We start from the raw sequence: 25035 nt of genomic DNA on the forward strand, positions 1-25035 counted from the left end.
ACTAACAAATCGCTACTTCGCAAGATCTGTTCTGATACCACCATACAAAGGTTAAAACGTAACAATAATAAAACTCCTCATTTCGCACTCATTAAATCTTTGCATCACATCATAAAACATCGGAAGGACGGTGAACGATATTCACGTCACGGCTGTATTATACATTACTCTATCATAGTCCACATGATCAATAAATAATCCACAACGTTCCTTACAATTAAGAAAATTAAAAGGCATAAAATCTACTGTATGATTAAGTCCACTGTGACTAACGAGCCTGCCGTGTAGTCAACGTCGAAGTCATACGTCTACGCGACTCTTCTTCTCTTTCCCGCCAATATGCCAGCTCGGATTGGGCTTTGGGGTGAGACATTGAGTATTGGTTTTTCTGTAATTGTAGAATTATCAGGACATTGATGAATGAACGAGACACAAACGACATAGGGTAAAAATATACGTACGCTCATAGCTTGTAACAACATCTCGAATAGTGTCGATTGGAACGTTGCGCTTTTCAGCGGATCTGCTATCCGTTTGGATTGGTTGACGATCAGAGTCGTAAGTTCCTGGCGCAAACGGGCAAGGCTGTTCAAACAAAATCATTTTTAAGCATGTAGCACAGAAAAGTAGAGTAGTAAGTCGCGACAAGTTGTTGTCAACTCACTTTGAGAAAATCATCGTCTCTTCTTCCGTCTCTGTCAGGATGATAAATGACCAGAAGATAGCGACATAGCGTCGTGCGATCTATTCATACAAAAAAGGCCCTCTCATCAGTCTTTTGCACACCCAAGTCCAAAGAACAGGATAGAACAGGATTACAGAGATGGAAGAGGGACGTACCACCTGAACTAACGAATCACTAGGCCCCGTCGTCCTCCTGAAATACCCTCCCGAAACAGCTTCAGTCAACTTCGTCAAACTCGCAACATGCTCTGTCATCTGCTTCTGAAAAACCGGCCAGAACTGCATCCTCAAACCAAACAACCAGTTCTCCAACGGAGCACATCCACGATTTTGCACCTCCGCGAGTGTGTTTTCCATCATGCGGATCATTGTGAGTAATGGGATGACGGGTGGGGCAGGGTCGAGAATTGAGTTCGCAAAAGTCTGCGCCGGTAAACCTCGAGTTAGAATACGGGGAGGGGAGAGAGATTGGGATAGAGTAAAAGAGACTCACTTGACAGTAATTTAACGTAGGCTCCGTAACCTGCTTCCAAATACTCGTCAACGCCGACATTTCTTCCTTTGACACACTCTGCAACGCTGGCCCGGAGCCTGTACGACTATGTACTCCATTCGCCACCGACTGTGCAAGGCTCTCTCGTCGACGCATCGGTGGACTGCCTATCGTTTCCGTGCCAACGCTTACTCTTCTCCCTTCACCCCCAGCCAACTCTTGAGAGTAAGCTGGTGAAAAGAGTGGAATAGATGATTGTTCCGAAGTTTTCGTATTAGAATCCTGTGGGGGCTTCGGAAAGAACGTCGTCACGAAAGTGTATTCGGCGGAAGCGTTGTCCATTAGTACCATTAACATCGAGCGGAAGAGTGCTTCGAGTGGCTCTTTCTGATAGTCATTCATTATCAGCGAACTCAACGTAGCGCCAGAGTCAGGCAGAATGATCACATACATGAGTCTTATTTTCCGCGATGTACGCTTGCACGACAGGAGGTCCATCGAGTCGTGCATGGGCCAAGCGAGCCTCATCAACAGAGAACTCAACATTCGCATCCGATCCTCCAATAAGCTCAGATTTCTCAGTCGTCCTAGCCTATAACACTCCAATTCAGTCAATCAATCAAACACAAACCAACCAACCCAAACATCCCCTCCTTCACCGGACAACAAAAACGAAAGAAAAAGTAACTCACCTTAATCCACCCCAAACTCCTAATATACCTCCTAAACCCCGTCTCATAATACACCCTCGCCGCAATAATATACGACCTCTCCACCTCCTTCGCCACGTCCTCTGCATGATTTTGCAAAAACTCATACAGGGTTTTGTATTTTAGCAGTACAGAGGTTTGTAGGACTTGCATGTTCGTCGTCATGCTCGTTCGAACGGGTTGGAGAAGCGTGAGGAAGAATACGCGGATCTTCGTAGCTGCCTGTAACGATTTTTTTTATAAAAAGCATTCAATCATTAGTCTTGCTTGGGATTGATAAATAAAATGAAGGGAAGTACGCACCACGATACGCAACCCCTCAGTCACCTCCGACAAATCCCTCGCAGCCTTGACACGTTTCCTCGCGTTCACAGCACTCAACCTCCTCTCAAAATCAGGGATCACACTCAACCATCTCTCATCCACGTCCGTATCCAGAATCGTCGTAGCGAGTGACGGAGCTATTCCCAAATCGGATAGAAGGCTAGATAACGGCTTCTCAATTCTCTAACAAACGAAAGAAAAGGAAGGAGGAAGGACATGTCAACCTGGGCGACCATGATTAATACGACACGAGTCTACGCACCTTCCTCGACTTTAACCTATTCTCAATATCCTTACTCCTATCCTGCAAAGTCGATATCTGTCCAGAGACAGCCGTAAGGTCAGTCTGGAACGTCGACAAGAAACCTTCAAGAGAGTCCAACAGCCCGACGCTAGTCTGCCACACGTCCAGTCATCATACAACAAAATCACAGAACGAATGGACACACACCTCTATCTGGTCATGTAGATCGACATATTGTTTCGCGCGTTTCGTATCTATTGAAGCAAGAGTATGATATGAGAGTCCTTTCCTTTCTTGAGGTTTCGACATGTATCATAAACAGAAATCATACTGACAGAAGAATGGTTCTGCCTTTGAATCCGCTTCAGCTAAATAACAGCTCTAAACAACCGAGTAACGTGAAGTATAACAAGAAAACTCACTGTCTTCAGCCATCGTAATAACACTCAGAGGATCACATCCAAAGCATAAGTAGTCTCAAGCACTTAGCACGTCGGAAACACGAAATTACAGTGCGAGCACAGAGATGAGATACAGTACGTCGATCATCGCCTACCAAAATGAGGTTTAACGATCGACGAGAAACACTACCGAATACAAGTAGGTTTTAGTAGTTTAACTAACTACAAGTCCATGATCCAAGCTATGTATGTATGTTAAAATATTCCCGCCTCTTACAAAGGCAGGTGTAAACAGTAAAATAAGAGTAAAAAGTAAAGTAAGAGTAAAGGGGGAAAAAGTTTGAAAAAAATCCATCCGAAAAACAAAAGATACAAAGAAAACGTAACAGCATAACTGGCGAATGAATGTCATCGATACTCGTCGATTCGGAAAGGTGTGATAAATTCAAATCGTTCCGCATTCCCACCTCGCTGGTTTTGAGATTCCCTATTCCCCCTCCCGAGTGCCCGTCGGAAGAATCCACCCACTCCTCGTCTGTCAGGACCAGCGGGCTCTGGTCCAATCCCTTCCAGCCCATCAGTCGATGCAGGATAAAACGTATCCACCATCTTCGCAAGCTTCTTCAGTCCACCAGAACTATCATTCGAAGCTCGACGTGAGTCCTCCAGAACAGCGTGCAAATACATAGCAAAATCAGGAAGGGACATAGGAAGAGTCGGGAATGGTGTATTGGCGGTCGAAGGTATAGTAAAGATTTTTGATAAGTTAGATTCACCCGCGCCAGCGCGAAGCAATGCAGGGGTTGGCGAAACTGAATAAGAGAACGGTAACGTATTGACATCTCCGTTGGTATATTTAAAAATGTTCGTTGTTGTCGGTGGTACCGGGGTATCGATCGTCAGATAAACTATCGTCCGCCATTCGTTGGACGAGTGGTGTACCTGATGTGAAGTAATTTAGCAACTGTGTGCGTGCTCAACTGTCATGTAAACCAACCTTTAAGAACTGAATCACAGTCCGCAGTTTTAAATCCATTTTCGCTCCAGCAAGAGCTTCAACTGTAGGTTCAACCCTGCTTTCACTAAGTCGCGTTAAAAGCTTGAGTAGATGCCTCCAACTCGGTGCCTGTATGTGTAATGGTGGGCATTTGCCATACGGTAAGGTAATAATGTTAGGGATTGGCCCTTGCATAGGCTCGAGGCCAGGAGTCATAGGGGGTGCATGGAATCCGAAGGCTAACAGATAAAGAATGAGTTATCACAACCGAGGAAATATACCTCGAAAACACGTACAAACACCCAATAAAAGCTCTTCTTCCACAATCGGTGTCGATAACGGCGAATTCGATACCATTCTCCCCTCCTCGCGCTCGTCCTCGGAAATCGAGCTTATCGGTGATAACTCACTGCCAGACGGCCCGCTCTCCGCCACGTCTTCAGGTTCAGGAGAAGGAGGCTGTGGCTCAGTAGATTTTCCAACGTTTGTCAAGCTTTTAAGCCCGTCCAGACCCAACGTCGGCCTCCCCTTCGGAGTTGACGGAGTATCTAGTGGCGAGTCGGAATTGTTTCTAAGTTGATCGGAGACCAAACCGTTAGACCCGCTCTCATTAACTATGTCGGTGGCGGCCCTACTATAAGCTGGCGCTGGTTCTGCTAGTGTCGGGAGAGCTGCTTGCGCAGACATACTCCGTCCTAACTTATCCAAACTCGGGCCCGTAGCACTAGTCGGAGTTCCGGCGCTGCAGCTCACATGAGCTCGGGCAAGAGGGGCGTTCGTCTTCGGCCACGGGAGAGGGCGTGATTCAGTGATCAACGGCGGAGGCGATAGGGCAGGATGTAGCCCGGGTAACTTTTGTTGAGACGAAGAAGCGATAGGTGCGTGAGATGAAGAAGATGACTGGGCGGCATTGAGCGCTGCGTTGTATAGGGGAGGTGGGGAAGTATAATCAGTTGGTGGAGGCAAACGAGTACCTGACGTGATACCCGTTGATACCGATGATTGCATGGGAGACGAGGACGAGGACGAAGCATTATTTTCTTCGTCAAGGCGCGCGATACTGCGGGCAAATTCTTCATCCATTTCCAACTGCTTCCGACGTGCTTCGTCCTCAGCGCGCGCCAACACTTCTTCTTTCGCCAGCTCCTCCAAATTAATGCCAACTGACGCCGGTCGCGCCTTCTTCCCATGATCGCTCATATGCGTATCACCTCCTACCGAATACGAAACCGTCGACGTAGCAGGTGTATCGACCAATGAGGGTGATGGTGTAGGAGAGGAAGTAGACACCTGCGAAGACGAAGACGCCGCCGAAAGTGGTATCGGCTCTGGATTCGCGTTACTATCAATTTCCAATTGTCGCGTAGGTGAATTGTCAGAAGTTGCACGCGTATCGTGCGTGTTGGAAGAACCATTGATGGACGCTAGTGATTCCTCTAGTACGCGCGCAAGGATATCATCTTCGAGATCGGGAGGTGGCACCGGAGGGCCTGAATCTTGTAGTGAAAGTTCCAAAGCTCGAGCAACTAGTTCCTCTTCATCCGGAGTGACGGGGCTCTTCAGAGGCGGTTCTGGCACTGGTTGCTTAATTTCAGTGATGAAGCGTTTGGGCGGGATAGCGGGTGGCATGCCCGCCGATAACTGGGGAACAGACGCCGATGTCTGGAGACGTGGTTTGGGGGGTAATGCAGGTCTTAGAGTAGGAGCAGGAGCAGAAGCTTGAGCGTACGGATGTGACATGATATTCGTCGGAGAAATAGTAGGTGAGGACGAGGGTGTCGTCTTGGACTGGAAAAAGAGCGTGCTTTCAAGAGAACTAAGCACACCCGCCCTCGATCGCCCAGCACTTCCAGGCATCAAACTCGGAGGAAGAGGCGAACTCAGCGCAGCAGGCTTAGGCATCAACGGCGGGGGTTGCGACATTCTAGACTGAGCAAAGGGCATTGGATAAAAAGTTGTGGGTGAACTATTGGCGCGTGGTTGGACGCGCTGAGTGCTTGGACCGGCGACGGCGGCATTGACATGCACGCTGTACAGAGAGTTGGGCATCGCGTCGTTCGAGCTTGTCCTCGCCCCACCAGGATGTGGGGGAAGAGCTGTAAACCACGAGGGAAAAGGGAGTCAGCGACCTTTGTACACGGGCGTCTAATCTCTGTGACTGTCAAGTGTGGGTGGCTGCATACATGCAGCACACAGGGGACGGAACACAGCACAGCAAGAGCAATGCACATAAAATAAGGAGACAGACACTCACGGGGACGAGACGGATTCATTCTGAAGGTGAGAAGACGCAGGAGTACATGCAGGAAAGTGCGCTCGGACGGAGAGGGACGGCGATTGAGAGGGGCGGCGATTGCATCAAGAAGAGTGCCTTGCGCGCGTCTCTAAATGTGCGTGACGTCTCAATTTAGCACAGGGTCATTTCCGTCTCGTCTCGTCTTGCCGAGCCGACAACAGACGTCGCATAATTATTATTAACTACTCGAAAATGCAAAACAGGTGTATTGGCATCAAGGTAAGGCATGAAAAGTATTCTATCGTACACAGTGCACGAAGTAAAACGGTAAAACAAAAACTACTATGACTTCGTTGGCATGATGGAATTACGAGCCAATGCAATAAAGCATGAACAAGAGTAATCGAATTTCAAGCGAATGCGAATGAAGCTTATCATCAAGTTTTGGCAGAAGAAGGAGAGACGGAGAAAATATCATGAACGTAACGTGGATAAATGCTTGCAGGGGTGAGGAATGGTGGTTCAATGCTGGTTCTTTGGGTTTGTGATTGGGAAAGTAAAAAAAAAAAAAGGTAGAGAAATGCATATGTAGGCTTGCGAAGGCTGGACTGGAGATATCGTGAGATCGTACGTAAGGAAGAAAAAAAGGGCTGAAAACGATTGAATATGGTTTGTGGGTGAAGAATAACAGAAAAAGGAAAGAAAAATAACATCGGCAAGTGCTATCGAACAGCAATCACACGTGTAGCCGGTGCACCACGGTCCTGATGCGTGGACGTTTTGAATCCTAGTTGCCGCATAACAGCTAGCAGATCTGCCTTCTGAACCGGCTTGGACAAAGATGCAGCAAAGAGCGTGCTCGCAAAACTGTCTGATCCACTGTAGGCGCTCACAGAAATAATAGGCACACTACTGTTCTTGTTGTTCGTGCTCTTAATGAGGCGAGCTGCACTTTCGCCGTCAACTATTGGCATGTGCAAATCCATCAAGATGCAGTCAAATTCTACATAAAATTGTAGTATATTAGATGTTTTCCATCATCGTCCAGGAAGATAAGTACTTACTGATATCGCCATGAGCGACACTTATGGCTTCTGATCCATCAGCAACTACGACAACTCGACAACCAAGACGGATGAGAAGTGTCTCAATGATCTTGGCAGTAATTGGGTTGTCCTCTGCAAGCAAGCACGTCAAGGCTCGGTCATTGATGTCCATACCACGCCGTAAATCAAGCGACCCAGAGTTGGATGATGGAGGTGTGGACTCAAAGTGACTGGAGACATGTGAGACAGAGGCGGGCCAGTGATCCGACAAAGACCCCTCTCCGCTCGTTGAGACCGATGCGGTCCTGAGGCGGCTAGGCATCGAATTTCGTCTTGATACATCGCTCTCAAGGTGATTCTGCTTGAATCGTTCGATGGCTCCGAACTCGGACGGCTTCCGCGAATGGTTGTGATTCGCCTGGACACTTCCCGGAGTTGAGGGTGCCATACTCGCACGTGACGGTGAAGACGCAACCGACGACACAGAAGTCGCAGGAGAAGGCGGGTTCGTAGTGGATGGCTTGCCTCCCTCAAGCTGAGTGACGACGCTCGGCGGTTTCTTGATCCTCTGTGACACGCTCCGCCTATGCGGTCTGTAGATCTGCGCAGGTTCGCTTAGTGCGTGTACCATCGGCGTCATTTGATCGGTCTTCAACTTCCGTATCACATCGTCATTCGCTTGTTTCAGGACAGGCAAATTCTTGAAACTGAAGGATCCAAAGTCATCTTGCGTTGGCGAATGTCCGCTGTGACTCGTAGCGATTGGAATAGCTGCAGTCCCTGTACTTGTGGGAATCGCAAACGAGCCGATACCTGGTGTAGCAGCAGATTGGCCAACAGGAATCCCTCCGTCGTCATCGTGGAAAAGCTGAGTTGATGCACCTCGGAGATCGAAATAATCTGTCGATTCAGGGTCTGAAATTTGTGGGATAAATGCAGCCTCCCTAGTCGTAACCTTGTCCCATTCGATGCCGGTGAAAAATGGATGGGCTTTAACTTCAGCCGCACCGTTTGCACCGAGACGGTTGGAAGGATCTACATTCAGCAGTCGCTTCATGAAATCAAGTGCCTCCTGAGAGAAATCGATGTACTCTTCATGCCAATCAATATGCCCTGAAAGAATATTCTCAAATACTTTTTCAGGAGTCTCAGCATGGAAGGGTGGAATCCCGTAGAGGAATTCATAGGTGATAACACCAAGTGCCCACTATAAAGCAAACATTAGCGTTCACAGCACGACACACAGAAGATAAAGGGAACATCCATACCCAATCAACAACAGCATCGTCACCAGTAATACCAAGAATGCTTTCAGGAGCAAGGTAATCCGGAGTACCAACAAACTTCTGTTCTCCGGAAGGCGTCCCGAGACCAGACGGAGTATGCGCGTACAAACGTAGATCATTGGTAAGTTCATTCGCGAAAGACTGGACAGGACTCTCCCGTCCGTTATTTTTGCCAGTTCGACGAAGGAAAAAGCCTGAGAGGCTATCCGATCCACTCGACTCGCTGATGTCATCTGTGGGTGTGCCAGTGGACAAATGAGGAGATGATGCAAGTGGAGGTGCGGAAACACTCCCAATCCGCTGTGAGAAGTACGAACCTCCCAGTAAGTCTACTGAAAGCAGGAGCGGGGATGACAGATAGGCTGCATCCATGGACGGCGGACGAGATCCCGGACTATGTCTCGTCCGTGGCCGCGCACGCTCGACATTCAAATCCCGGGTTTGACGACCGAGTAAACCGATCCTGCTAAGACCAAAATCGGTCAACTTGAGGTGACCGTGTTGGTCGATTAGCAAATTATCGGGCTTCAAGTCTCTGCATACTCGTCAGCCAAGCAAGAGATAAAATCTGTAAAGACAACTCATGCTCACCTGTGTACTATACCCCGCTCGTGTAGGTACTCCAGACCAAGAACTACCTCCGCAATATATTGTCTAGTCCATTCCTCTGGGAGAGAGCCTAAGGACTTGATAAGTGCCGCGCAGTCTCCACCATTAAGATACTCCATAACAAGATACAAATTATCCTTGCTCTGGAAAGTAAAATAGAGTTTCGCAACGAACGGCGACTCTGCTTGGTTCATCAGAATCATCCGTTCCGCCTTGACATTAGTGATTTGATTCTTCGCAATCATGTCGGCCTTTTTGAGAACCTTGATCGCATAATAGTCGCCAGTAACCCGCTTCTTTGCAAGGAAGACGGAGCCGAAGGCACCCTTGGAAATAGGCTTGATTATTTCGAAATCTCTTATGCTAGTAGGAGTGCTTTTCGACGATGGCATAACGGAGGGTATCCTGGGAGAAAGAGGCCCAGTGACGGAGCCACTGGGGCTTGAGACCGGATTTGTGTTTACAGTAGATAGACGACGAGAACGCCTGCTGCCGTCGGCGCTGCTGACGCTGTCACGAGGTGCGATACTCGGCGAAATCGGAGGTGTGACGGTAACCCTCGGCTCAAGAGCTTGGGATTTTCTGTGAGCAATAGACTTCTGCTTGTCTTTCGGACTTGATGACGGCGAGGAATGTTCTGTATCCGAAGCAACAATAGGAGCAGCTAGAGCCAGCGGCGAGGTGATTGACGCGGGCGTAGAGGAACGCGTGAATGAGTTCAAGTTGGCAGCTTGATACATAGCCGCTGCCGATGAGGGAAGAGGCATCCGGATGCTGTTGCTGCGAGATGATGCTGTGGAAGAGGACGCCGGCGAAGATGCCACAGGAGTAGGATCAGGAGACAAAGCCACAGGTGTCGGTTCAGACGATGCAACCGATTCTCCGCTGAAGGCATACTCGGCCCTCGTGCTATCACGATCGTCCTCACCGACGACGTCTTGTTCACCGTTTTCCTCACCCTCCTCACCCTCCTCATCTTCTTCGCCATCAAAGTCCTCTTCTTCCTCCTGCAGAGTAAGCTGCTCCATTTTCTCTTCCCACTCTTGCCGGACCTTCTCTGCGTACCTGATGGTATTCTGCATTCGGACAACAGAATCCATCTTTGATCGCATCAACCTCTCTGCGTCGCTGATTAGTCGTGACAACGCAGCATCTTCTGTTGAGGGCTTCGACCAGCTCCTGACCTGCGTCATCTTGCGATCAGAGCTCGGAGATAACAGCCGTTGACGTTCGATCGGCTCCTTGACTTCCTCGTCCTTCAGCGACGGCAAGGAAACTTCAAATGCCAGCTGAAGAATATCGTCTAACTGTTCCAAAAGTCGGCGTTGATTTCTTTTCAGCATTGATCTCTGCATTTTCGAGACCAACGGCGGCTTAAACAAGTGCAAAGCACCTGAACCATTAGGCGGAGTCGCAGGGACCATAACAGGCATCCCTCGGTACTCAGGCACGAAGGTCGGTGAAGCTCGGTCAATGGCAAGACGGAGCTCACGGATGGTACTGCGCAGTTCAGCAATAGATTCATTGCATTCCCCAATATCAGCCTCGAGTTTGTGTACGTCATTGCAAGTCTCATTGTGCTTCTCAAAGAACCATTCCGGTATATTGTTCTCACAGATACGGCAGAGGATGACTGCGGAAGTCATCGGCCTTGTGAATCGGAAAGATTTGTTCCCCTGCTGTTCTTCGTCAAGTGCCTCAATGTCCTCAGTCGTCCCGGGTTCTTCCCGAATAGGACCTGCTTCAGCTAGCAACATCGGTGACTGATCATATGTTGGAGGTCCCACGGATTTGATAACCCACATCGTGTGCGATGGTTGGCCGTCACCCGGGTCAATCATCAGCATACCTTTACCTTCCATCTCACGATAACGCACACTACGGTTCGGCGAGTCCGAACCCATATCGACCTGCAAGCGAAAACGGGTTTCAATAGTGTGGGAGTCGTCAGCAAGAAGCTGTTCAGTAGCCTCGCGGAATACGCTCGAATCTGCAGGCGCTAATAGCCGTGACAGCTTAGTCCCAGCCACTTCTTCGGGATCCGAACTAAAGGGATTAAGAAATAAATCTATTTATAGGTTAGAAGATTAATAAGAGTTGTAACATACCCCACCACCGAAGCCCAAGCGTAATTGATCCAAAGGAGATGATCCCCATCGAGACTAAGTTCAATCACAATGTTCTGGCTCTGGGCTTGTTCTGCTTGAAGACGGAGTCTTTCCGTGGCTAGAACTCGTGCTGACTCCGTCGTGTCCATAGGCTTTGTCGGCTGTCGTGCGAAATCATGTTCCTTCGGGACAGTCGCAGAAGGACGACGCAGCTCATCTCGCGATTGTCCTGGATGACTTGTGGTTCGAGATAACCGAAGCCGATTTTCACCATCCGGAGCAAGTGATAACTGTTTTTGATTATCCGAGTCAGCACCTTGTGATATCGTCGGTGTTGGCGCAGGGGTAGCTCCAGGTTCTTCTGCAGGCTTGAGCAAGAAAGCAAATGGTTCCTGTTCATCGTCATCATCGTCATCAAAGTTCCAAAATTGCTTCTCGGCCTCCCACCACTCGACGACCCGGCTGAGACTGGCCACTGCCAGGAGAACCTGGACATACCAGTTTCGACCGTGCCAATCAGGGTGTTCGTCCCAAGCTTTGCCGATTTGCTGAACTCTTTGAACAAGCTGTGAACAGACCTTGGGCTGTGCAGTTAGCTGAGAAATCGACATCTCTTGAATATCGGTGGCTACGCCGATAATTTCGTAAAGGGTCGTCATGATGGGGTCCACGGGGTCATCAACTAAAATGCGTGATGACCGACGATTTGGACTTGTGGATGCAGCGTTTTCGGAGAAACCGTGACGGGAGGATGCAGGCAGGGGTGAACGGGACCGGGACGTGCTCCGCGAACTCTGGCCCGATCGAGATGCACGCACGGGGATGTGAATTGTGCGAGACAATCGACGTGAAGCCCGGCTTCCGGTCGCGGACGACAACGAGGCCTGTGGATTGAAATTAACTGGTGCTTTACGGGGGGTCGCCTCGACGGGAGCGGCAAGGGCGGTGCTTGATGCACTGGTCTTGGGAAGCGTGTTTTGCCGCTGAAGCGAGACTGGACTGGACGAAACTGATGCTGCAATAATACCAGGAGAGGAAGCCCAGCGAGTCAGCCTAGTTGCCTGAAGATCTTCTGGAGACGCAGACGCACGTTGACGGGAATGACGGCCAGCCTCGACCTCGCCGTCGTATCCACCGTCCGAGTAGGTCTCGTCCAGCTGGGCGGGACGCAGTTGTTCAGTCACGGTTCCAGATGCGGGTACGGTAGCCGGGTCGCGCGGGGGCTCAGCATCAGACTCTGTCGCAACCGGTAATGAGCGTCAGAAATAGCCAGATAAGAGAAAATAGAAAATAATAAAAAATTAGAGCGGAATGAAATATACTGACGATCGACGTCTCCCTCTCTAAGCCGTTCCTCAAAGAAGGCGGTAATGGCATTGGTTACACGCTGGAGGTCCTTGTCGCACTCCTGCTTGGCAGACTTGAGACGGCGAGTGACATGACGCTTGATGAAGGGCATGGAGACGGTGTTTGGACCGGAGCCTGAGACTGAACCCGTTCCATGGCTGGACGAGTTGGCTTGGACGGAGATAGGCGGGAGGACGGTGTCTGGAGAGAAGACGAGTGGGCTTGGTGGCTGTCTGCGAGGCACGGCTGTGTCTGACATTTATACTGCAGCGGCGGGAAGTGCTGGAGGGCTCGACTGCTCGACTGAGTTTGCAAGGCAAGGAAGAAGAAGGAAGGGACGAGGTCGGGGGAGTGCAGGGAAAAGACGCGGGTGGGAGAAGGGACAAGCAGCTTTGTCTGTCCTGAGAGAGCGATGTGCGCTGTGTCAGACTCTGGCAAGTAGCATGTCCGGAGAGCGAGCGAGTTGGACGAGTGACTGAGTGAGGAAGGAGAAATGGACAGCGTCGTAGAGTAGAGACTGGGAGAGACGGCGAGTGCTCGGATCTCAGTTCTATACAACTCCCATTCTCCCACGCTCCAGTCTCTCTCTCTCATTTTATTTTATTATTATTATACGTTACACTAGCCTACCTGTTCGCCATGACCCCCTTCCCCGTCGCCATCTCCTTTCGGCGCTTCCTCCACTCCACAACATGCCTCCGCGCAGCAGCATCGTCTACCCTTTTGTCCCCTAGAGCGGCCCTTACGCCTGTCTCCGCCGAGCCAGCCGACACAGACGACGTCGACGCCCAACCTCAATCCCCTCCGTCTGGTCCCAAGGTTACCCTGGGAGTGCTCAGTAAATTTATGGACGACATGGTCGCCGTTCCACACAACTATGGTCTATCTCCATCTCACAAGTACTTTCTTTGTCCAATGTAATTGACTCTGTATTATCTTCCTGTTTTGGCAGAGCAACAAACTCAGCAAAAACCTTCCCGTCCACAAGCCTTGTTTAAGGATCAAGTTGTTCGTGTTTCCTCTAATTATCTATATTCTTTTGATTTTAATGATCATGGTGTAGCTCATCCGCCCCATCGATTTTCATCGCAGGGCGCACAAGTATCGTGCCCCTCCCTGGCGGAGGCCCAACGTCGGGCCAGGCCGCGAAGCACGCTACAACGATATCTTCATTCAACTCGGCATCGATCCGCGCCGTGAGGCAGACAACGTAACTCTCATGAGTAACTACATGACCGCCCTCGGCCGTATTAAGCCTCGTAAAGACACTGGCCTTTCTCAGCGCAGCCAACGCCTCCTTGGCAAGGCTATCAAGCGCGCTAAAATGATGGGCGTCCTCCCAATCCTCAGCAATCCAAGAATGAGAGACAGGTCCCAGCCTTTGCCACCCAAGCCTGAAAAGAAAGACTCTCGCTCCCGTTCCTATCTGCCCGGTCGTTAATCATTATTATCAATGCATTGTTCTCCGGCTTTCTCATGTAGCGTATCAATTTTTAGAAATGCTATTCAACAGCGGAGGTCCCCGTCCGTTTCACTTCGCGATGTCCGTCTGCCCATTTTACTTTATCTCTTCACGGAAGAAAGTTTCGGACGCCTCAAAGTTAGCTCGTCAACTCTCCTCTCCAGTTTCACTCAGCAAGCTTCCATTTCCATCCACGGATACAGAATAAACCAAGAGTTTTGATTTGCTCGACAATCTGCCAAGCGACTTCCCCCATTGAAGAGAAAAAAAAGCGCACAGGACGATCAGGCTTACGATCCATTACGCAGTGCCTAGCCTGCAGGTATAATGTGATAGCATCATACATTGCTCATATGACACACAACGCGGGAATCTACATGAATACAGTCGTGCTCTCAGAGTTCCGCCAACAGCATCGTCCCTAAATTTTGCACCACCTGATCTCCCATGGCTTTTTCGACCGCTTCTTCCAGATGTCGTTTTGGATCCTGCTTACCCACATGGCGCGTCTTTAGCTGCTCAGGGGTTAGCGTCGACTCTTCCTGAACCGACTTGTTGTACTCCTTCGACAGTGAGAGCATTGACTAAATGGAGTGCACCAAGGTTCGTTAGCCCTCAGATTTCAGATACGCATGCCGTCAAATGGCATGGAGATAAAGTTGCATCGTGCGTAGTGCACGTGCCCCCACATACCTTGATCGCTTTCTCGTTGCTTTCCTTGTGTAATTTGAAGTCCCGTAATTTCAACCCCTCTGTCCAATTGCGTTTGTGCAAATTCATCAGCATCGCCTGTTCAAGCTCCGTCTTTCGGTAATTAACGGCAATTGAATAGTAGTGTCGGTTTAGCCCGTGGATGAGCGATTGAATCGAAGGCTTGTTGATATGACCAATATTTGAAGTCGTCTGCCGTGGTTCTTGACCCATGACGACGGTACGCGGTTGAATAAGCCGGAAAGCATCGATGACGACCTTGCCTTTCACCGACTGAATGGGATCCACGACGACGGCGACGGACCGAGGATCGAGTGATTCAAAAGACTACGCCACACAGGAGGTTCAGTTAGCCATTCAAGGTACTCAGATGACCACAAGAAACTCACTTGTTGCGTGTTGATATCCACACTCGACAACCAACATCCGAAACCGGGATGGGAATGATACCACCCAACGACGGCTTCCGGTCTAAGTAGAGAGAACACGGAGTCAGTCGTTCGGCCGAATAGAGTGGGAATGGCCACTCACCGCCCGGTCTGCTTGAGAGCTTCCATCATCTTCGTTTGGAACACATGGTCAACGGATTCAACTGATACAGTTGTCCCCGACTGCGGCATCGCGAACACATCTATTACTTGCACCGTGTATTCGTCTACAAATTCTCCGAGCATGAGACCCATGACCTCCATTGGTACACCAGCGCGCCCATGCTTCAACATCTACGGAGATACGTGAGCCAAGATAAGAAGCGTATCTATCTATCTTTCTCGTGTGCTATCACCTTGAGTAAAGCCAGGGACGAGATATGGATAACCTCTCCGCTGTACGAATGCCAAACAGAAATTCAGTAAACTGCACTTTAAAAGTCGGTGTAAGACTAACGTATCAGGAAGGTTTTCAGGTGCACCTCCGCGAGAAGAGATGCCCTGAGCTGCAAGCATTTGCTCGAGATCCATAATGAAAGAGACAGAGAGACAGAGAGAGGGACGTGGACGTTGAGGAGAGAAGTGCTGAGGGGCCTTTCCACCATGGACGCGTAATGGAGTATACGCGTCGCGCTTGCTTAGTCATCACTGAGTTACGGAAGCAATGATCGACGCTCAAGGGTCAGACTGTCACTTCGTCCAAAACCACATATGTCGCGACGTGCATGGCTGGGTCGAGCGAGCTCTCCGATGCGCTCAACCCTTACTTTTACCAGCAAGACAATCATTTACAGGCCAGCATATCCCCAAGCTATGATCACCATATGCGAGTGCCCCCGCCGACACCGGCCGATACGCATCAGCAGCCCGTAACGCAGCCTGTCATCCCGCATACAAGTGAATTAGCAGATGCAATTAATCCTAACGCCATTTCTCCTAGTACGGTGCCACGCGGTATTATCCAGAGACAGTTCGTCTTTTAAGTTTCTTGTCTCACCGCTGGGGTCTCGACCATTTATGTCAGGTCTCGCCAACCAGTTGCTGATCCAGTCCAATTACTGAAGAGCCTCATACAGTCGATTTCAACCTATAAGGTTGCCGTTGAACAGGAAAAGCAGCGTCGACTCACTTGGGAAAAGGAACAGGAGACAAAGCACCTTGCTCGCCAGGCGGAACTCGAGAATCGTGTTGCGGAATTGCAACGGGAGCTAGAAACACTCAAATCAAAACAAGACGTGTCGCAGGCTCCTTCAAAAACGACCGACTCGACTAATAATGTAGAGCAAGGAACTGTTCGAGTATTGAAGGAGTCTATCGTGCTTTTCGATCCGAAGGATGATAGACGAGATAATACCGAATTCGTCGAGGGCTCTTCATCGTCGTCAACCAATCTGAAGAAACGGGCACGTTCCGGTTCTCCTAACGACAGTTCTGAGCAAGAACCGATGAAACTTAGGACACATCGTATAAGCCAACCTCAAACTATACAGGTTTGTCTTATTGACCTATTCATACTTAATTGTATCTCAAGCTGCCATAGGCTGCAATGCGAAATCACATCCTAAAGTGCATGGATCTCGATCATGATAAGGAGCTCCCCGATTCGGCTGAAGAAGCGGTTTTACTCCCCCCGTCACATCCAGTCAGATTTGTATGGGACCAAACAACGAAAAGATCTGCTCATAATGCGAGGATGAAAAATCGTATTGTTTCGGATATGATCGCAAACAGGTACCTCTACCCACGTGTCCCAGAGCAAGAGTTCACAAAGGCGAAGCTCGACAGCGTGTTCGAACAAGCCTACTTCACTTTACGGCAGAAATACGCTTCTCAGAAAGGTTTGAATGCGAACGCAAAGGATCGTGCTGAAATGAAGTCGAAGAAAGCCCGGCGTCTCAGTCGGAAGAAAATTGTATGTGATCCCATCCTAACATGACAAACCATCATATTGACAACTATTTGCAGAAACTAGCCAATCGAAGTACCACACGCAAGAAGCTCGAAGATGCACGTTATGTTATATTAAAAGACGTTACATTTGATGCTGCATTCCAAATGGATTGCATGTCATCTGAGGAATCGAGCGAAGGTGAGGACGCGTCAGAGGATGCCGCCGAAGGCGATAGACCGCACTCTTCGAAATCATTACGAATCCGATATCTCGCTTGGCGCTCGACACGTTTACAAGCGCTCTTCCGCATTATCGACGAACATGAGCAGTATAATCGTGAAATGAAACCTAAACGCGGTAGCGGGCGGAAAGATCGGCGCATGGGACATCCAAAGGAAGGTAATCCACCTCCGCCGAAAGGCACACCACACTGGATGGTAAGCAAGAAATGGCTGCGAGAGGCAAGCGCAGTCAACCATCTGATCGCAGACCTCGTGAGTCCAGACAACGAAAATGCTGCGCAGGCGCTATCTATTCTTGGAGATGAAAGTGACGACGAGGAGGCGCAGATGGTAGCAACGGACCCGAATTTTACCCAACTACCGGCTCCGCCTATGCCCATCCCGGAACCTTTGATGCCCACCGTCACCACAGACGATGCATTTCATCACGCGCAGTTCATGTATGCGCAGCACGCTGCCTGGGCCGATACGATGGCTGGTTACGTCGACCTATCCCAATATTCCTCTCCTGTTCTGCAAACTTATCCCCCTGGCATACCACATTCGTCGTAAATCCTAAATCCTATATCTTTGTAAACGTTAATCCATTTTGATCATGCTGTTGCGTACGGACGGATCTACAAATTTTTTCTGGTGGAATACAGTAACGAGTAATGAAATGTTATGTAAAATTGTAAATATCTCGCGGAGGCGGATCACACGTGATGATTGTCCGAGTCGGACTATCTAATCAGATTACGGAGCCGTGTTTGCGTCGCGTCAACAACGCCCGCCGACAGAGCGGACGCGGTAGACTTGAAAATAAACCGTCATGCTTCGTTCTTGACCTCTACCGTATCCCAGGCCTGCCGTTGCCCTCCCACATCGTCACCTCTCTCCCAGAAACGCGTTGAAGGCCGGGAGAAAGATCTAAACTCGATACCGTTCTTGCTTAGAAATTATGGTTCTGCAACTCGCACGCAAGCTCGCAGCAACTGTACTCGGTCAAGACCCACACGATCCATTAGCTGCGCAGGAACTGCAGAATGCCGGGGTGCCGGTGTCAGAAGCCAGCTGCAGAACATGTGCGGATCCTTGCGACGAAGGTTCGTACATCCTACATCCCTTCTTCTCAATTCATTTATTCATGACATGGACGTGTCTATCCATATGTTCGTCCGAGTTCGATTTCACATGTATAATAATAATGACGATGATGTGATTTGTGCAGGTCATGAGGAATATGCGAAGCGATTCGACGTGGATATGGAATCGGAGATGCGTGGGTCTGTCAAGCCGTATCGAAGACAGGTCAGGCAGACTCCCTTCTCTTCTCTTCGTTTCCATGCAAGGATTTCCAACGCGTTAATTTTGAATTGCACAGGTCCTAATCTCAACGGGTAAATCGGACTGGGCACGCGAAGTCACCTACGTGAGCGACTCGCTCGCAAGATACATCAGCAACGCCGAAGACAAACATTCAAGTTCAGTCAAGAAAGCTTCTCATTCGCCTACGTTATCTCCCATAGACTCAAAGAAGACCGAAAAGGATAATCATAGTCACCCTACAGGAGTTCACTCCTACAAACCCACAGGCCGTCTCTCCATATTAAACGGCTCACATACTTCGCGTGCAGACGACCCAGATACACATGCAACGGTGCTCGTCTTACCAGATTATGTCGCCGTGTCAAATGTCCCACTCAGCGCCGCAGGTGCAGACGCATTTTGGGCACACGCACTTGACCCGGCTGTCCCACGCGCTGGGACAACCGCGACGCCGAATGGAGGAGAGTTCAAAAGTTGGACGTTGCCGTATGACTGTCTCATCTTGTTATGTGAGTGCGCGAAGTCATTTGTCATTTATATATCACAAGCTGTTTTGACCGATGTGATTAATTTCGTACGGACCAGGTTCACATAAGAAACGGGATGCGCGATGTCACATCGCCTCGTTGCGACTAGAAGAAGGTCAGTATGACATACGATATCAATGTCTACCCACCCAGAAACTTATTTCACATTCTCGCTCACTCTACGAATAACTGTGTATGACTGAACCTTGCCCCCTTTCCATCCAACACAGACTTCTTACGAACACTCGAATCCGAAGGCTGGAGTGTCGATACCGATTTAGAAGACCTCTCAGCTAACGGACCGCCACTCGAAACTATCGCATCGACGGATGAAGAACGTGAGGCTGCCGCGCTCGCTCAATTAAAAGCACTTGCATCCTTCTCATCAACTACGGATCCCCAGTCCGAGCTAAGTAACGGCAATGGTGTTGACGTCAGTAATAATTCCCAGAGCCAGAAGGAGGAGAAGCAGAACAGGACGAAGGGACAGAAGACACAGAAGAAAGCGCTGATCCTGAAGAACTCACATATCGGGGGACATAAGTTTGCAGGGAACGTCATCGTACGTCGATTTCGTTATTTCATTTTATTTTTCGTTCAATTCGTCTTCGTCTACCCCTTCCCATCCTCTCCTTTCCCTTTCTTGTTCTTTGTGCCTCGTCTTCTCTTCAAGTGAAGGAGAATTCGTTTTTACAATTATCGCTATCCACCTATCAACACTGGCCCACCATACATCACAGTATAGATCTCCATTCCCATCTCGCCACATATCCCGCAACGTCCCTCACATCCCCTCATTAATGGCTCACTCCGACACTTCGCATCGCCTATCACCGCCAGTCATTAATCTGGCCTTTATCATCTTCAGTAAACCGATAATCCCGTGATAATCCACCCCCCAATCTTTTATCCCCTCCCCATTAATCTAATCTATCAAACTCCAGGCTCCAACCAACGAATCATCTGACTCTCCCTCTCCCCGCTCTTCGTTCCTTTTCCCTTTTTCTCTTTCCCTTCCCCCGCCCCCTCTCCTCGTTAATTTGACTCACAGTTGAATTGAAAACACTTTCAACTACAGATCTACTTCCCGCAAGGCTCCAGCATCTGGTACGGCCGCGTGACCCCACACGAGATACCCTCCATCGTCCACCAAACCATCCAAAGTGGAAAAGTCCTCCCTCAGCTCTTGCGTGGAGCACTTGGCGTCTCGAGGCCTGGATGCCACAGTTTACTGGAGTGGTAGTCGTGGTGATTTAGTGTTAAGGGTGAAAGTGAAGATATCTTTTTGTTTTGTTTTATCTTTAGAAGGTGAAAAGGCATCGGATATACCTGCTGCATCTCGTATTGGGACTACTAGTAGTTTCTTGCATATAATCGAGTATTCTTCATAACATGTTTGCACAAGCTCTCAGGCGCCTATTCGAAGTCGGAACAAGCAATGGAAGCTCTCAACGGCGATGGATGACCTTAGAATGAAGGGGCCATCCCAAACCTACCTTCGGGCACAGTTATGAACAGCACACATAAATATTCTACACCATGGTAGTTTATTAAACCGTCCAATCTCATATCTCGGAAGCAATAACCTACACCAAAACACCAAAACGAGCGCCAATCCAAAGCCAAAGATAACTGGGGAAAAAATAACTCCACACTATGTAACATTTCAACAGTTAGACAGCAACACAGTTAACATCAAAGCACAAGTACACATTTAGCGCCTCCACTCAGTCCACATATAAATCATTCACGCGACCATTTTTGATTTCACTTGCCAGTGTTAGCGCTCAAAGTTGATCACACGAGCCACCACCCAATTTTGCAATCTCCACCCAATAAATTTCCAGTCTCCAACAAATACGTTATCGTATGTACCCATCTAATTTAATTACAAACTAAAAGAGAAAGGAAGAAATGGTAAACACAGAAAAGTTGCAGCATGAACAAGCCTTTAGTGATGTATGAATCGCAGAAACAGGGGGAAAAAAGAGGAAAAGTATTAAGTATCACTTGACTCGACGTATGTATCAAGTCAAGTCCAGTTCCGTACGAAAGCAGCTGGACACATGGGATAAGGGGTGTGAAGGGCAGGACGTATAAGTTCGAGGAGGGTGGAAGATGGTAACACAGGAGGGAAAAGTGGTACAAAAAAAGGTACGAAGAAAGGAAAATGACAAACAAACAAACAAACACAACGCGTAGGAAATGCGTGTACAGCCCAAGATCATCCCCGGGGTAACATCAAAGACAGAGTAGTAGTAGTGAAGGTGAAAAAAAGTCAACATAGCACATGCAGTAGTAGTCCAGTCATTGTTGTTATAATGCTTGTGAATGAAGTTGTAGCCCCTACAAGTACATTGAAATTGCGACGAAAAGACACGTTAAGGATCGCGAGAATGCGAATTGCTCTGGGCAGACACGGTGTGAGAAGCGAGATGACAAGACGACTCAATACATCATCACGAGGGACGAAACATTCAGAAGTCGTCAAGCCCAGTCCGATTCGCCGTCCTCCCACTCGGTTGGTCGTATTCGTACTCGTCTTCTATTGACGGTCCCTCGCCATCCTCGACAGCGTCTTCAACTTCCTCTCCCGTCTCCGCTAATCGCCCAGCAGGCCTTGTGATAAAGCTCTCCCCAGAGAACGAGAACCCTCGGAAATTCTCCTGTACGGAGTTGCTTATCGGGCTCCCTTGTGTGTCTCCTCGTCTTCTCCCACCATTAATCTGTACACCCTTCTTCCCATCCGCAGCTTCATTCGTCGTTTGCGTCTGTATAGGTGCCAATTCCCGCAGATCACTCCCCAGGGGACCATTTGGCGTGTGCATCATATGAGAACCCGTTAAGCTCTTGGATACCCAATCCTCCGACGGGTCTTCTTCATCATAGAAGTCGATTCCCGCATCACTGATATCCGCACTCGTGAACTCCGGGTCAAAGTTCGCTGTTGACTCGTCCGACTCAACAACGGGAATAAATGGCGGCGTCACCTGCTTCGCAGCAAGCGCCTTCCAATCAATATTCTTGAAGAACGCGTGTTCCTTCAATTCCTCCGCATCACGCTGTGCACCGAGCCGGTGTTTCGGATTTCGATTTAACAGCTACACAAAACGCGGGGTAAAACGTAAGCAAGTGTACAACAGAACAGCGCTTAAATCCAAAAGTCAATTTGATTACTTACCCCCTTGACGAATTGTTTCCCGTCCTCACCGATGACGTTCTTCGGGAATCGGATCTTGCCAAAGCAGATATTCTTATACATTTGTTGCGTGTCTTCCGCGTAAAATGGACTCCAGCCGCAGCACATTTCAAATAATAGCACGCCCAAAGACCAGAAATCTACGAGCTTCGAATATCCATGATCGTCGAGAAGCACTTCTGGTGCAAGGTACTCCGTCGTACCGCAGAATGTATTCGTGAGTTGATCTGCTTTGAGATCCGGCTTTGAAAGACCGAAATCACATAATGCGACATGACCTGTCGCGTCAAGAAGGATGTTCTCTGGCTTCAGGTCACTATCATTGAAATGAGCGTCCGATCATTTGAATACCAATAGATAAAACAGACGCGCACCGATAAACGATATCATATTTATGAAGGTGCTCTAGCGCAAGCACTAGCTCCGCTATATAGAATCGCGCTCGTTCCTCACCGAACTTTGTTTCCTTCTGGAGATGCCAGAAGAGTTCTCCGCCGCTCTTGAAGTCGGTTACCAAATATAAGTCCGAATCCGTCTGGAAGCTAAACTTGAGTCCGACAAGGAATGGTGAGTTGAGACTCTGCTGGAGAATCTTGCGCTCGCCGATCGTGTGAGCGATCTCCTTCTTTGCAATAATTTCCTTCTTTGATAGCACTTTCATCGCGTATATTCGGCGCGTATCCTTCTTTCGCACCTGGAAGACCCGGCCGAACGTCCCACGACCGATAAGCTTAAGAAACTCGAAGTCTCGTGGGGTTAACGCGCGCTTCGTCTGTTCGTCGGAATCGGGACAGGAGACGCGATGGGAAAGGAAGTTTGCGGAGGAAGCAGTGGTCAGTTCAGGGTCGCCGCGCTCAAAATAGCAGAAATAGAAGCCCTTAGAAGGTTCCGGTTGTACGCACCTTGTAATGTTCGTACGTCGTTTGGACGCGTATCTCGCCTGTGACAACTTCGTTCTCATGAGGCAGGAGTCTAGGTCGTCGGAGGTTAGATAAGGCGATGAGTTCCCATGAGGTAGGAAGAAAACTAGTGAAAGAAGCAGTGCGTCGGCCGGGTCTCGGACGCGTGGAGTGAAGGGTGTGGGTAGGTACGGCGAAGAAAAAAAATGGGGAGGGAAAAAAGTAACAGACAAGATCCGTAATACTTACTTGTACCAATGATCCACGGTATGATCGTGCTTGAGAACGGGCTTGATCTCAACCATACCAAGGAAGTTCTGGTCCTCTTCAGCGCGGTCGTAGACATTAAGTGTAATGAGCGTCTGGTCCGACGTCACATCGCTGCAAACGAAAGAATGCGTGCATCAGCACATATGTAATTGCAACAAATGACGAATGTGGAGTAAAGATAGAAAATTGACTGACAAGGAGACCTCGTGTTTCCAGACCGGGTTGTGTGCAGATATCCGCCCAAATAAGCCCCCGCCTCCACCAATACCAAGACTGCTCCCATTGTTGTTATTACTACTGACAGCTGATGGTATGGGCGCAACTGTCGAGACGCCCGGACCACGGCCATCACCATTGAGATAAGGTGCGCTACGCGCGGACTTTGTGGAAGAGACGCTCGACTGTGGCGAGCTGGCAGTGCTGCTGGCAGCAGAGCGTTTCGCTTGTTCGATTGCCCGTGAGTTGATAGCCCCGAGGGCAGATAGAGCTGTTGATGAATTATTCCGCGACATATTTGTCGCAATGCCCTTGACCTCCTTCTCGAGTTCATGGATCGGCTCTCGACTGACGAATTCGTTCTGTTCGAACTGGACGACGACGTAAGGTCGTGCGCTGACAGTGTGAACGTTGAGCCCGCGAGCTTGGATAAGCTTTACATGAAGCTGGCCGCGAGAAACGCTTGAAGAGGAAGAGGAGGAGGCCGTCGATGCAGCTGATACGGCCGAGTTGGTGGAAGATGTTGCAGCTATAGGGATCGGCCCCGCACTTGATGTTGTTGGAGTACTATTTGTATTTCTTTGCAAATTCGTGGAGGCCTGTGTCGATGACGCTGAGGCATCTGCATGATGAGGAGTGGGCTGCGTGCGCCGGGAGTCGTTGTGCTGCATTTTGTCGGGAACATGAAGGTGGAGGTTGAGAGAGAACTGATTTGTGGGAATCGCTGACGCGAATTCTGGTACACCCGCGCTTACTATTGGTGGCGCTTTACCCGGTGCAAGCGGAGTCGTATCTCCCCCGTCTGCTGCTCCTCCTGCTGCCACTCGGCCGTTGCTGCTATTTATTGAGGAGGACCGGGCGTGCATGTTAAGGAGGTGGTGTGTCTGGAAGCCGAATCCGGTCGGGGAGCGTGGCGGTGCTGCGGTATGTGCATGCCCATGGTTGCTGCTGCTGACATGCGAGGTGGAACTCGAAAGGGTGGGCGTGTGAACTCCTGGGCTGGCAAGACTGTCAAATGGATTTCGCTCCCGGCCGTCGGATGCGGCCTTCGGGGTGAGCTGCTCGATGGGTGTAGACGGCCAGAACTTGAGCATTTGTGCAGACCTAAGCACGGCAGAGTGAAGTGAGCCTGCGATCGTCTGGTTGCTGGACTGTCTTCTCCGAGTTGGTTGTTGTTGTGCTGTTGATCCGTCGGATGTCGTTGAGTTTTTGCGCGCTGTATTGGTATTACTCGCTGTATTTGTTGATGAGAGAGTCGATGGAGAGGCGCTGTCGGAGGATGATAAGGGCGTGGGGGTATAAGTAGTCATGAGTGAATAGAGAAGTGCAGAACATGGACAGGCCGTGTTAGCCGACAAACATAAGTGGAGTCCACTGGTGGAGCACAACTACCCTAC

General features: G+C 49.4%; 9 protein-coding genes across 9 annotated transcripts; 4 read left to right on the plus strand and 5 right to left on the minus strand.

The window, feature by feature from the left end:
• Positions 1 to 268: 268 nt before the first annotated feature.
• On the minus strand, positions 269 to 2937 carry FOMMEDRAFT_111191 (Vps52-domain-containing protein; the record flags this gene model as incomplete). The annotated part of the gene is made up of 12 exons (XM_007268616.1): positions 2878 to 2937; positions 2791 to 2823; positions 2663 to 2709; positions 2474 to 2608; positions 2191 to 2394; positions 1870 to 2109; positions 1629 to 1769; positions 1178 to 1564; positions 841 to 1107; positions 665 to 744; positions 462 to 585; positions 269 to 388 (listed from the first exon to the last, which is right to left on the minus strand). Exons 1-12 carry the CDS (start codon positions 2888 to 2890, stop codon positions 269 to 271), a joined length of 1791 nt encoding a protein of 596 aa, XP_007268678.1. The 5' UTR covers positions 2891 to 2937.
• Positions 2938 to 3264: 327 nt separating this feature from the next.
• On the minus strand, positions 3265 to 4048 carry FOMMEDRAFT_89176 (uncharacterized protein; the record flags this gene model as incomplete). Its single annotated transcript, XM_007268617.1, has 2 exons — positions 3265 to 3798; positions 3854 to 4048. The coding sequence occupies 2 exons, from the start codon at positions 4046 to 4048 to the stop codon at positions 3265 to 3267; spliced, it is 729 nt and encodes a 242-aa protein (XP_007268679.1).
• A 2516-nt stretch (positions 4049 to 6564) lies between these two features.
• On the minus strand, positions 6565 to 12958 carry FOMMEDRAFT_147936 (uncharacterized protein). The gene is made up of 6 exons (XM_007268618.1): positions 12465 to 12958; positions 11139 to 12375; positions 9013 to 11076; positions 8404 to 8956; positions 7154 to 8342; positions 6565 to 7092 (listed from the first exon to the last, which is right to left on the minus strand). Exons 1-6 carry the CDS (start codon positions 12742 to 12744, stop codon positions 6812 to 6814), a joined length of 5604 nt encoding a protein of 1867 aa, XP_007268680.1. The 5' UTR covers positions 12745 to 12958; the 3' UTR covers positions 6565 to 6811.
• A 166-nt stretch (positions 12959 to 13124) lies between these two features.
• On the plus strand, positions 13125 to 13926 carry FOMMEDRAFT_158546 (uncharacterized protein; the record flags this gene model as incomplete). The annotated part of the gene is made up of 3 exons (XM_007268619.1): positions 13125 to 13365; positions 13438 to 13493; positions 13549 to 13926. 3 exons carry the CDS (start codon positions 13125 to 13127, stop codon positions 13924 to 13926), a joined length of 675 nt encoding a protein of 224 aa, XP_007268681.1.
• A 416-nt stretch (positions 13927 to 14342) lies between these two features.
• Positions 14343 to 15617, minus strand: FOMMEDRAFT_158547 (Mov34-domain-containing protein; the record flags this gene model as incomplete). The annotated part of the gene is made up of 6 exons (XM_007268620.1): positions 14343 to 14531; positions 14641 to 14985; positions 15048 to 15129; positions 15190 to 15380; positions 15443 to 15482; positions 15544 to 15617. 6 exons carry the CDS (start codon positions 15615 to 15617, stop codon positions 14343 to 14345), a joined length of 921 nt encoding a protein of 306 aa, XP_007268682.1.
• A 488-nt stretch (positions 15618 to 16105) lies between these two features.
• Positions 16106 to 16306, plus strand: FOMMEDRAFT_58905 (uncharacterized protein; the record flags this gene model as incomplete). Its single annotated transcript, XM_007268621.1, has 1 exon — positions 16106 to 16306. A coding segment is annotated over one exon (201 nt), but the record flags the coding sequence as incomplete, so codon positions are not given.
• Positions 16307 to 16656: 350 nt separating this feature from the next.
• FOMMEDRAFT_90221 (uncharacterized protein) lies at positions 16657 to 17771 on the plus strand (the record flags this gene model as incomplete). Its single annotated transcript, XM_007268622.1, has 2 exons — positions 16657 to 16998; positions 17052 to 17771. 2 exons carry the CDS (start codon positions 16657 to 16659, stop codon positions 17769 to 17771), a joined length of 1062 nt encoding a protein of 353 aa, XP_007268684.1.
• A 388-nt stretch (positions 17772 to 18159) lies between these two features.
• On the plus strand, positions 18160 to 20297 carry FOMMEDRAFT_89285 (uncharacterized protein; the record flags this gene model as incomplete). Its single annotated transcript, XM_007268623.1, has 7 exons — positions 18160 to 18304; positions 18430 to 18509; positions 18583 to 19036; positions 19113 to 19169; positions 19285 to 19467; positions 19561 to 19616; positions 20133 to 20297. The coding sequence occupies 7 exons, from the start codon at positions 18160 to 18162 to the stop codon at positions 20295 to 20297; spliced, it is 1140 nt and encodes a 379-aa protein (XP_007268685.1).
• A 1234-nt stretch (positions 20298 to 21531) lies between these two features.
• Positions 21532 to 24309, minus strand: FOMMEDRAFT_89702 (kinase-like protein; the record flags this gene model as incomplete). Its single annotated transcript, XM_007268624.1, has 6 exons — positions 21532 to 22155; positions 22236 to 22569; positions 22628 to 23025; positions 23156 to 23225; positions 23402 to 23533; positions 23618 to 24309. The coding sequence occupies 6 exons, from the start codon at positions 24307 to 24309 to the stop codon at positions 21532 to 21534; spliced, it is 2250 nt and encodes a 749-aa protein (XP_007268686.1).
• Positions 24310 to 25035: the final 726 nt, after the last annotated feature.

The sequence above is a fragment of the Fomitiporia mediterranea genome (genome assembly GCF_000271605.1).
Source record: "Fomitiporia mediterranea MF3/22 unplaced genomic scaffold FOMMEscaffold_8, whole genome shotgun sequence".
In the NCBI taxonomy this organism is placed as follows: Eukaryota; Fungi; Basidiomycota; class Agaricomycetes; order Hymenochaetales; family Hymenochaetaceae; genus Fomitiporia; species Fomitiporia mediterranea.